The 12,440-nt window shown below is 40.5% G+C and overlaps 1 protein-coding gene across 1 annotated transcript; it reads left to right on the top strand.

The window, feature by feature from the left end:
• Positions 1-3,524: 3,524 nt before the first annotated feature.
• Positions 3,525-12,252, top strand: myef2 (myelin expression factor 2). The gene is made up of 16 exons (XM_052531846.1): positions 3,525-3,691; positions 4,792-4,976; positions 5,400-5,462; positions 6,895-6,986; positions 7,070-7,252; positions 8,059-8,212; positions 9,337-9,386; positions 9,489-9,549; positions 9,638-9,721; positions 10,057-10,098; positions 10,185-10,274; positions 10,992-11,084; positions 11,186-11,242; positions 11,471-11,649; positions 11,740-11,791; positions 11,879-12,252. Exons 1-16 carry the CDS (start codon positions 3,579-3,581, stop codon positions 12,040-12,042), a joined length of 1,662 nt encoding a protein of 553 aa, XP_052387806.1. The 5' UTR covers positions 3,525-3,578; the 3' UTR covers positions 12,043-12,252.
• The last annotated feature ends 188 nt before the right edge of the window (positions 12,253-12,440 follow it).

Genomic DNA, 12,440 nt, shown 5'->3' on the forward strand with positions numbered 1-12,440 from the left:
TGCAACGTGAAATTAAAATGTAAATAGAATGAATGTTAAGGTTTTTTTAAGGAAAAAATGTCAGCACAGGGAAAGGGTCCAGAACAGTTTTATTCCAGCAGATGAACACAGATCATCACGACGAGGGACGTTCTGCCTTCATCAACATCAGAGAAACAGAAAGAACAGTGGTCTGCATCATCACATGAACCCATCACACACACACACACACACACACACAGATCGTCCTGTGAGAGACACACTACCGTTGCTAAATGAAGGCACAGAAATCCAGTAAGGCAGACTCACAGCACTAGAGATGAGTTACGCTTTCATCTGTGCATCACTCGCATCCAGCTCGCATCTTTCTGCTGTTGTCATGGTGACACACCCTTCCTCTGTCACACACACAAACAAACAAACAAACAAACGAACACTGAGGAAGATTCTTCACTCTCAGTGTCCTGCAGAGTCTCTGAGGCTTGTGTGCAGATGTGTTCATAGGCAGTAAGTGAAGAGAAACCGATTTGCTAGAAAAACAGACAGGGGTCTACAGAGACGTTTGCACAGCTGTAAGACTTCACAGCATCACAGTTCTCAGAAACAGCAGGTTATTATAGCTTCGGAGACCCAGGAGACATAAACAGGAGAGAAGCGTACTCTACGCAACTGTGTGCTGTCACAAGAACGTACTTCATTACCAAACAACAAGGTGGAAGCAGACGGACAGTGTGAATGAAAGGGCGAGGTTACCCTGTTTACATCTTGGCATTGTCTTGCATGTGTGCCATCTTGTTTCTTTTAATGCAATTCTTTCTCTACTCTTCCCTGAGATGCCCAGTGGATAAATGGTGTGACATCACATTGCAGAAATCAACATCTGTTCAAGTATGATGTCGTAACAGCAGGCCAGGTCTTTGTGATGAATGCTCTTATCCTTTGGGGGTGTTCACACAGGACACGTTCTATGTAGGGTGGCAAAGGGGTGAAAAATATCTGGAAACTTTCCAAAAGTTTCCGAAAATCCCTGAAAGTTTCAAAAATTTTGGAAAGGTTTCTGAAATTTTCGACCCATTTGCGACGCTGTCAGTATATGCATCCATCAAGTAGACATCTTTAGCCATTGCATCACCAAACATTATGTATTTATAGGAAGCCGTAAAGTTAAAAATAGTCCTAAGTTAAAACGTTTTGCATCTCGAATGCGTCCTGTGAGAGTTCCCTAATCTGGTGAAATAGCTTTATATGATTCCGGGGTCTCTAGAATGAAGCCGTGGTCTCAGGTAAGAGCGTATTCAAACGTCCCTTTTTCCAGGCCCTCCACCCCGTCGCCCCAGCTGGAGGATGGCATGCTACTGTACGGGTCCAGCAGGATTCGGAAACACCTGACGATCAACAGGCCGAGAAACACCAGCAACATCCCCACGAACGCAAACGCCGTCTTCTGCTCCAGACTCAGAGAATAGGCCATGATGTCGCTCCCGCTCATGGCAGTCAGGCTGTGGTTATAGTGAACGCTACACATGTTCCCAGACGAGCCCCGTCATCCTGAACGCGATCAGATGGACGCCTGTGAAGGAAGGAGATGCTTAGAATGAATTCATGGAATCAATCAGACAACAAGCGCTTCATTAAATTATCAGCATGCATAATTGGACCAAGCATGTTCCACACAGGATTCAATGCAAACTCACCTAAAGTCTTTAATCGGTGATGTGCATGGAAATATGGCCAGTGTTATGCAACAGACAGGACAGGTGTGAAAGCAGGACATGGCTTCCAGGTGAACGGATGCATGTTAATCACAGAGGGACTCTTCTTCTCCGTTTCATTCCTAAGAGTAAAATAATAAAGACTTTTACTGAGAAGTTCTAAAGATAGACAGCCTGGTGCATCACTGATGCAAAAGCGCTTGATCATACCTGAATTAAACAAGACGAATGAAAGATCAGATCTGTATATGAAGCACTCGACTCTCTTATCTCTATTAGGAACCAGGTGATAAGATTTCTTCTGCTGCAACAATAAAGTGAGGAAAACAACTCCCTCACAATGCAGTGCAGACATTTGTATTTGAGGAGTCTCAGGAGCGATCTCTTTTGCAGAGTCAGAGATGACAGCAGCACACAGGCGACATCTTTAATCGGAGTGTCCACTTGAGTCAGCGCATGCAGGGAAGGACAGCAGGACCTGTTGCTTCCAGCTGCGACTGGAGAGGATGCTCACTATCGCATGTTATTCTCGTGCATGTTGCATGCAGCAGGGAAGTGTTTCAGAGAGGCAGGGAGAGGAGGGTGTGGATGAGCAGCAGGTGGCTGAAGAACGACATGCATCTGAGCTGAAATCCCAATGCATCTCACCTTCATTCTGTCAGAGCGCTTGTGTTTGGTCAGTCCGTTATTCCTGCGCTTGCTGTCGTACCCTTCATCACTGCAGAAGAGTGTTGAGCCCTGCACGCAGCCAGCAGGAGTTCCACAGGCTCGACTGCTCCTGAAAGAAATGAGGGAGTGAGAGACAGCGGCACAGACACACTCAGAGTCAGAAATCTGCACACACACACACACACACACACTCTCTCTCTCTCTCTCTCTCTCTCTCTCTCTCTCTCTGTCCCTCAGGTTAGCAACCACTTGTTAATCTCAGCGCTGGTGTTAATCTGAAATGCTGATCGTTTTTGCTTGTGCTCACCTGTTCTTTATTTGTCCACTCCCCTGAGATGGGACGCCTCGAGACCTTGCTGTCTTTTTCAGTTTCATCAGCATGTGATAATAATTAAATAATAATAATAATAATAATAATAATAATAATACATGTATTTATATAGCACCTTTCAAACATAAAATACAACTCAAGGTGCATTAGATAAACGGTTAAATAAACATCAACATTACATTCAATAAAACAAATACATCAGGTATACAATATATGTAAAAAAATAAAACACATTCAGACATTAAACAGACATTTTCAATTTAAACTACATGAAGGCCTGAAAAAAATAAACAGTTTTCAACTTCCTTTTAGAAAATACTGAGTGTGCAAGCTTCCTTAATTCTTATTCTACTGCTTTCATTCATAAATATATGCATCTGTGGGATTATTTTTTATTTTATCTGGTACACTTTATTGGGATCATAAAATCTAAATGTATAGTTTATTGCACAGTTTTACCATAATTACCCACCAGCTTTTAAAATAATATATTTTTCAGTATTCCAGTTCATCTTACTCAAAACTCTGTGCTTCAAAAAAGCTTCACATTTCTATTGCCAAAAAACCTTACCCACAAAACAAAAATATTATAAATATTACACAATGAAATGTTCTTTATTGTTTTGGATTTACTGGAAGTATAGTATTGTCCAGATAAGTTAACATTTCAGGGAAAAATGCGGTGATAATGGCATTTTATCAAAACAGTTAATTTAATGTAATGCCCAAATATCAGTAGACATTCACTTATACGCCACAAATGTTACAAATGTTACCAGATGAAATGTTTGTTATTGATTGAAATGAAAAACAATGACGCCGCTGAAGTCTCGCGTGTTCTCGCGATAGCGAGTGAGCGGGACGCGCGCAGGAGAGGAGCAGCAGTGATGGCGGACGCGGAGCTGAATGACACTAAACAAGAGGAATCAAGCGATTCTCCCACTGATGAGACAGAAGCGGAGCCCCAGCAGACAAAGGAGAACTCCAATGGCGTTAAAACGTAACTGGAAGCTCTTTAAAACTCAAATCTCGCATGTGTTGCGTCTGTTACGCGCGTATTGTTAGCGAGGCCTGTGCGCGAGCGTAGCCCGTTCACAGGGAAAGATGAACCCATTTATTTTCCCTTCATATCAGTTTGTGTTCATAATGCACGTGTCTGAAAATGTTTCCTCCAGTTCTCTGTTCCTCTCAGCCGGTATCTTTCTGTTGTTCGTATGTTTTGCGGCGCTTCAGTCGAGCGGTAACCCGTAGCAACCGCCATTGATTGACATCAGACCCCGCCCACTTCAGCAGCGACCGGAAGTGTTTTTCCAGTTCAGTTATCGTTTAAAGATCGATAAACTATAAACCAAACCGAGCAGATGAATTATACATCATTACTGACTTTGCATTGAAGCAAACTAAAAAAAAATCTCGAAGCTCACAGTAGGTCTATTTTTACCGGTTGTTGTTGTTATTAAAAATAATTATTTATTCCCTATAAAGAAAATGAATTGGTTTTTATTATTATTTCTGGAACTTGACTGTTGTGCTTTATTTTTGTTTTTAGGAAAGTACTGCTTCTAAAAAAAAAAGTTTTATAAAAAGTGATGTGATAAGCAATTTTTTACATTTATTTATATAAAAATAATTATTTATTAAAATGTATTTATTAAAATATAAAATAAAGTTCATATATATATATATATATATATATATATATATATATATATATATATATTGTGTGTGTATAAAATAATATCTTTTTTTTTATTATTATTATTATAAAATTTTTAAAAACTTAGTTGTTTTTTCCATTACAAAAATTGTGGCAGAACCAATAATTAATATGCATTTTATATATATATATATATATATGTATTAAAATGTTGTATGTATATATATATCGTGTGTGTGTGTGTGTAAAATAAATAATTATAAAGAAGCGGGAGAGCAAGCTTCTTGTAAAACAAGGTTTTTCTAAATGTATAGCTCTGCTAGATTTTTTAACATTATTATCATCGTGACACTCATGTTTAGGAAGAAGGATGTATATCGTTGTCTTGTTCTGTCTGTATGTGTTTCTGAAGGAGGTTTTTCCTCTCTTGTGTGTGTTTGCAGTGACGCCGAGGACAAGCCGGAGCCCAAAGAGAAGAGCCGAAAGTCTCAGCGCTACCATCCCTACAAAGAGCGTCACGCCGGCGGCTCGGCGGACAAGAAGCCCGCTCACAGGAACCGGGTGTTCATTAGCAATATCCCTTATGATATGAAGTGGCAGGCAATTAAAGATCTAATGCGTGAGAAAGGTAACCCAGGCCGCGTCCCGTCCTCTCCCTCTCTCAGCTTTAGCTCGTGTCTGTCTCGACGATGTAGAGAAGAATCTCGGACAGGGCAGTTGAATCTGTTCTGGTGTGAATATATATATATTTGTTTATATATATGCATATGTTCTGGTGGTGTTTGCTGTAGTCATGATTCACTCTAGTGTTGAAGGATTGTACAGGTGGGTGGACTTGATTGTGATTTTTCTACCTGTAGCATCATGTCTAGAGGAATGAATGTAGTGCTAGGTGTTCGTGGAGGTGCTGTTGGAGGAGCGGGTCTCAGCTGTGTGTGTGTGTGTTTCACTGGGCTTTTCTACCTGTAGCGTTGCACCCAGGGAGACCGGACCACTGGTGATTTAAATGCCTTGTTCTCTGTGGTATTTTCCCTTTGTATGTCTCATGTAGTTGGTGAGGTTACATACGTGGAACTCTTTAAGGATGGAGAAGGAAAGTCAAGGGTAAGTGTTGGTGACTCTGCGCTGTCTGTGAGGTTTAAAAGGCCTCCACAGCATCACTCTCATGTGCTCAGGGACACGTTAGAGCCGAAATACTGGCGTCGCTTTGACCTCGGGACGGTGTGTTGATGTGTAGAGTTACAGTAAAGTCTAATAAGATGATTATTTGGATTATTTGGTGACCCGTTTGGCTGGGGTCCATCTGATGATTGCTTAGGTGTTTTTGATTTGGACGTAACTGATCTACGAGAGTCATCCGTCAGGTGTCTTTCCTCAAACCCCTTCATCCATCTGTCTGTTCCCTTCTCTCTCTTTCTCTGTCCTTTAACAACAAGATCCAGTTTCATTTGCCCCGAGTTCATCCGTCATCTCACTGTAGCTCAATGAAAACCGCTCGTTAAAGTAGAGTCATGAGCATGTGCTGTAATCGATCTTCCTGAAGCACTAATGATCAGTCAATCAATCAATCAGCTGTTTGTCTTTGAGCTGAAGTGGTTCTGATGATGTTCTTTCTTGTCCTTCTCTCTCCTCCTGGTTCTCCGTGGACTCGCTCCTGCAGGGCTGTGGGTAAGAACCGGCTTCTAGAAAAACCCAACACATTTTCATTGATGCATTTGAGGACTCAAGTCGAAATTATTTCTGTTTTCACAAGCATTTAAAAAGACTGTCAACGGTGAAATAATAAAGGGACTTACGTGCTTTATAAGCAGTCTTATAAAAAAATGTTTTCAAGCTTTTTTTCAGGGCTTGGACAAACTTAAATGAATTCATAATAATATATTATGAAATTATAAAAATCATTGAAAAAAATTAGCAGCAATTTTAAATGTTTATTTAAATTAGCTAAATATTAATAAAATGCCTGCATATATAAAAATTTTTTTACAAGCATTTCAAAAGGTAATCAACTGTGAAATAAAGCTACTTAAATAGATTTATAAGCAGTAAGAAACTATTATTGTTAATTTTATATTTTTTTTTTCCAAGCACTGAAAAAAAGCAATAAGCAATTTTAAATATTTGTATAAAATAAATAAAAACATATATTTTAAAGTAAATAGGAATAAATTAAAACCATCCATTGTTGGGTATTATTATTATTCATATTTTTACAAACATTTAAAAATGAATCATCTGTGAAATAAAGGTAGGAAATTATTCATCATTTTTCAAGCATTGAAAATTTTAAGTAATATCTAAAACCGTAAGTAAATATAAATTAATTAAAACAATGGAATTTATTTTATTTTTGGGGGGGGGGGGGGCAGGGGTATCTAACAGCAGCGTTTAGTGTTTAAGTAGAAATTATTATTATTATTAGTATTGTTTATATTTTTCCAAGCATTAAAATGAGTAATCATCTGTTAATGAGAGCCAGTTGAACAGTTTTCTGTGATGAGCAGCGCAGGTTTACTGTCGGTTTCTGACGCTCTTCTCCTTCAGAGTGGTTGAGTTCAAAGATGAAGAGTTTGTGAAGAAAGCCATCGAGGTCATGAGCAAACACGATCTGAACGGACGGCCGCTGAACATCAAGGAGGCAAGCGCTCGCTTCACTGTGCTGTGTGGAGTGTGTCTGTGCCGAGGGATGCTAACGTGTGTGTGTGTGTGTGTGTGTTTCAGGATCCCGACGGGGAGCACGCGCGGCGCGTCCTGCAGAGATCAGGCCGGATGTTCGGAGCGGGCCGAGGGCAGGACACCGGGGTAAACATCCCTCCCTCCATCGCCAACAACCCCAACATCCCTCCGGAGATCCTGAGCGCGCTGCAGGCCGGACGGCTCGGGACCACCGTCTTCATTGCCAACGTGAGTCTCAACCGGCTTCTGAAATCTAATTCTGGGATTAGAAAGTCTTAAATCTATTTAAATGCAAACAATGAATCTCTTCCTCATCCTTAATTAAATCCAGACACATTTCCTGGAATGAAAATGAAGTGAGTTTATGATTAAAACAATAATAGTCAATAAGTAATGGGAACATGTTTCCTGTTTGAATGAAGCACATTTTTCTGATGTTTGTTCATGTTTTAATCATAAACTCACTTCCTTTCGATCAGTTTCTCAGAAAACGACACTTTGTGTTTAATGTTATTTTGCTTCTCCAGTAAACGTGGACTGAATCCTGGGATCCAATCATATAAACTGAATTCACTGTATAACGTGGAACGCCACGGAATCAGTCAAAGTTTGGATGAATAGATCAAAAGTTCTAGGTTCTTACACTAAAATCAATCAAATGGCAATATGGACTAGTATCTGTAAATATTAAGCTCCAGAAAGAGTTTATATATTATGAAACACAGCATGCACTGAAGCACATTTGAGTAAAACTATTTGTGATATACACACTGAAGTGTAAAGATATTCAACTCGCCAAAATAAAAGTTTGTTCAGAGTTCTGTGACCCGTGAAACTTTTAATATATTGTTGGTAAATTGCATAGTTTTAATTATTTGAATAAATCAGACATGCTTTTTGATTAATAAAATATAAAAAAAAAGTATTTAAACATTAAAAATGTTAAAAAAGTTAAAAAACTAAAAAGAAAACTGAATTTGGGAAAAGGATTTGTTAGGGTTCTACAGATGAGAATTGTTCTCTGTGTGCTGCAGCTGGACTTTAAGGTGGGCTGGAAGAAGCTGAAGGAAGTGTTCAGTATGGCAGGGACGGTGAGGAGAGCCGACGTCAAAGAAGACAAAGACGGGAAGAGCCGAGGCATGGGGACCGTCACCTTCGAGCAGCCGCTGGAGGCCGTCCAGGCCATCTGTATCCTCTGAGACCAGACACATGAGGATAGAGCATGAGGACCTATCTGATTTAAACAGGGATGGAACGATTAACCACGAGCTGAAAATCGATTCAATATGTGACGATTCAAATCGGTTGAGATGCTAAACAAATCACGATTCAGTCAGTGGGAGGAGTTTATATGAATGTGTGTCTGTTTGAAAGTTTAGATGGTATTTATCCTGTTCATCTTTCTCTGTATGAAGCATATTAAAGTTCATAAGTGCAGCGCTGCTTTGTTTACAGCGGTAACCAAGGAAACGCTCTAAGCTCCCCCTGCTGGCCGAGAGTGGATCTGCGTCTCGTTCAGCTCGTCTGCTGCTTCTGTCATAAAGATATTTCTTAGTCAAACCATTCTGTTTTTGCTTCAGATTTTGAAATTATACAATCTAATTTAGATTTAAAGCTGCTCATGTCGAATGTGTGCAGCATCTTTGTTTGGATCGTGATTAAAATGCAGAGGTTGGCTTGAATGAGTCTTGTTTTAAAAATTCTATTTAGTTTTATTTACATTTTACATTACATTTAAATTAAGTTATTTAGCAGACGCTTTTATCCAAAGTGACTTACAAAAGAGGACAACAGAAGCAATCAAAACCAATAATATGCAAGTGCTACATTAGTATATTATTAGTGTTATATTTCCAGTTCACAAAGAAACATGCAGCATTTTGTCCAAGCAATGATAAAAGCACACATCTATTTTATAAATTGTCTTCTCATTTTGTAAAAAAAAAAAAAAAAAAAATTGTGAATCGTTACTTTCCTAGGTTTAATGGAAGAAGTGAACATTTTAATGAATGCATATCAGCACACTTTCCCCTGCAGTGCTGTGTATATAAAGTTTTCTGAAATGTTAAATATGAATGAGAGAATGCAAATGAGGCATTATTTAATTAACTATGCACTCATTTGCAGAACATTGAATTAAAAACTCTTGTTTGTTCTGGTTTTCTCTTTTTGTCATCTAGACACCTTAAAAAAATGAACGATTTAATGTAATTTGTGGATTTGCAGTTAAGTCTGGTTGTGAGTGTGTCACTTGTTAGTGTGCACTGCAGTTAGTGTGCTGTGTAGGGGTCTTCCTTCACTCGCGCTCTCAGCTATGTTCAACGGTCAGATGCTGTTCGACAGACAGATGCACGTCAAAATGGTGAGCTCCAGCGTTTGTTTTCATGCAGCTTGTGTGTGTGTGTGTGTGTGTGTGTGTGTTTGTGAAGCTCAGACTCATGCATCTGTTGTGTGTTTATTGTAGGATGATAAATCACTTCCTCCAGATGACTTCCGTCCTGCAGAGAAACCGCCGCAGTTACCCAGTAAGAGCCTTGTGCGCTCGTTTAGGACTGTGTTTAGAGATGTGTGTGTTTCTCTAAGTGTGTGTGTGTGTGTGTGTGTGTGCTGCAGGAGGTCTGGGCGGCATCGGGATGGGTTTGGGTCCCGGCGGTCAGCCAATCAATGCCAACCGTCTGAGTGGAGGAGCCCCTGGAGGTGTGTTCATGTTTGTGAAATTATGCACGTGCATTTTATTTTTAAAGCATGCATATTTGCATTATTAATGTGCATGTGAAAAAAAGCATTATTTTGTAAAGATTCAGATGAGGCAATGAATCGAGTGTTTTAGTTAATTTATTTAAATGGACTGTTGCTTGATTCATCCACTCGAACGAATCAATCTGACTTGAAGTCTTGAATCGCTGAGAGCTAATGATCATAAAAAGGTTGATATGATGATGTTTGTTTGTCAGCAGTAAGATCACTGAATCTTGTGTGTGTCAGACTCCTGCTGGGATTGATGAGTTAACGCAGGATTGGTTGTTTGACAGGGATGGACGCGCCGGGATGCAGCAACATGAACCGCATGAGTGGTGAGAGTCACGTTCATCTGGAGCAGATCCTTCAGAGATCATGTGAGGAGGCTCATCTGTGTGTGTGTGTGTGTGTGTGTGTGTAGGGATGGGCGCAGGCTTCTCCGGGATGGACTGTATGGGTGGAATGGGAGGATTTGGAGGCAGAGACATGGCACCCATGGGACGAATGGGAGGTAAGACAGCACCGTTTCTGTCAAATCAACCAAATTACAGATTTTGTTACTGTTTTATCTGAAGAAAGGCATGCAGGAATAGTGATGAAAGCCAAAATATTAAATGTCACAGATAAATATTTACTCAATAATCCAGTTTTTTTGTCGAGGAGAAGGCCAAAATGACAATTTTCAGGTGAGATTTGGAGCCAGGGGCGTAAATATGACTTTAAAGAAAGATGTTATCTGTACATTGAGATAGTAAAACCTGTTGACTTTAGCAATCTTTAGCAGTATTTGATAGTTCTTCAACTTTTCATCAGCCGTCTTCATTTTTAAGGCCACATATGGCTCATTCCCAGAAATATGAGCGTCCAGGAGTGAATTATGAAAACTAAGTGTTGGCTCGCTGCATTTAGCTTCCAAGTTCTTTTTCTTATAGAAAGAAATGTTTGAAGAACAAATAATGCTGAAACATAAAATACATCTTATTTCCCTCTATCAAAACATTAACCATCTGAGTGATAAAAACACTCTTTTTCCAAAGTTTGGACGCTTCTAACACAAGAAGTATTAAAGGTGTCTCCGTGTAATTGTAGATTCTGGTGGTCAACAAACGTTTGTTTTGCGATGTTCATTTTTAAAGCCGTATATGGATTATTTCCAGAGATGTGAGGACAGCAGTGTGGATGTGTGTGAAGCAGCTCTTCTGGAGACTAACGCAGTGTTTGTGCGCAGATGTGTATCGCTCTGGAATGGGAGGAGGGATGGACAGAGACTTCGGCAGAGGAGACATGGGAATGAGCCGGCCCTTCGGAGACTCGTTTGGAGGTGTGTGTGTGTGTGTGTGTGTGTCTCTCTCTCTCTGTCTGTGTGTGTGTGTGTGTGTGTGTGTGTGAGCTGATGCTGACGCTCTGCTCTCTGTCCATCAGGTGGAGGATATGCAGGAATGGGGAATGCTGGGATGGGACCCATGGGCTCTGGATTAGGTCACACACAAAATTACACTCATGAAATTCATTCTGATTTGACACAAACCCTTTTTAAGGGATTCTGTGGGTCTTAATTCACTCTTCCGTAAATTAAAGAAAAAAAAAAAACATTTCAGTTTCCTTTCCTTCAACCTGCAGAAACCCTGAGCAGTCGTTATGACTCTGAGTAATATCTACAGTATGTATATAAGTGTGTGTGTGTGTGTGTGTGTGTGTGTGTTTCAGGAGGCGGAGTCATGGGGAATATGGGAATGGATCGCATGAACTCCGGCTTCGACCGGATGGGCGGGAACATGGACATGGGGCGTGGCTTCGGACAGTATGGAGGCGGGTCGGGTCACATGGGTGGAATGAGTGACAGGGGGGCGGGGTCTAAGGCCGGATGCCAGATCTTTGTGAGAAACGTACGTATGACAATGAGTGAACATACACGTGTGTGTGTGTGTTACTGGAGTGTGTTTGATAGGATCTTCTCTCTGTGTGTGTTTCTTTAGCTCTCGTACGATCTGACCTGGCAGAAGCTCAAGGAGAAGTTCAGTCACTGTGGTACGTGAGTCGGTCTCATTTCTACCACAGCAGCATCTGATTGAACACGTCACAAGCTCAAAAACAAACCTCTCTGGTGTTCTTCAGGTCAGGTGATGTACGCCGAGATCAAGATGGAGAACGGCAGATCTAAAGGCTGCGGCACGGTGCGCTTCGACTCTCCTGAGAGCGCAGAGAAAGCCTGCAGGATGATGAACGGAACCAAGATCAACGGACGAGAGGTCGACGTCCGTATCGACCGCAACGCTTGACTCACACACACACACACACACACACACACACAGAGGCCAGCTTTTGTTTTGTTTTAAAAACATCATGACTGTCATATCAGCGATCTCACCAGCTTCAGCTCCACGTGTTAGAGACCACCTTCACTTTTGCTTTCTTTTGTAAAACATTTTAATTTGTGGGACGTCTGTCTCTGACTACATTTTAAGAAATAAAAAGCTGGCTGTTGTAAATCCAGTCTGGGTCTCGGTCTGTCAGATCTCACACACACACACACACACACAAACATCAGGCGTCCAGTTCTTGACATTTTTAGTATTCCCAAAAATACTACTCAGGAATGTGTTTACAAAACTCATATTCTTAAAAATCTTTGTTTAAAATAACTTCTCCACGTCTTCAAAGATGTTTGTGTTCATTA

The sequence above is a fragment of the Carassius gibelio genome, chromosome A18 (assembly GCF_023724105.1).
Source record: "Carassius gibelio isolate Cgi1373 ecotype wild population from Czech Republic chromosome A18, carGib1.2-hapl.c, whole genome shotgun sequence".
NCBI classification, from domain to species: domain Eukaryota; kingdom Metazoa; phylum Chordata; class Actinopteri; order Cypriniformes; family Cyprinidae; genus Carassius; species Carassius gibelio.

What these genes read in the sequence shown, in the direction of transcription:
- myef2 (XM_052531846.1), top strand. Translation starts at nt 3,579, where the DNA reads ATGGCGGACGCGGAGCTGAATGACACTAAACAAGAGGAATCAAGCGAT. An exon ending in ACCCATGGGCTCTGGATTAG is followed by an intron (nt 11,243 to 11,470) that starts GTCACACACAAA and finishes TGTGTGTTTCAG; the next exon opens with GAGGCGGAGTCATGGGGAAT. An exon ending in GCCAGATCTTTGTGAGAAAC is followed by an intron (nt 11,650 to 11,739) that starts GTACGTATGACA and finishes GTGTTTCTTTAG; the next exon opens with CTCTCGTACGATCTGACCTG.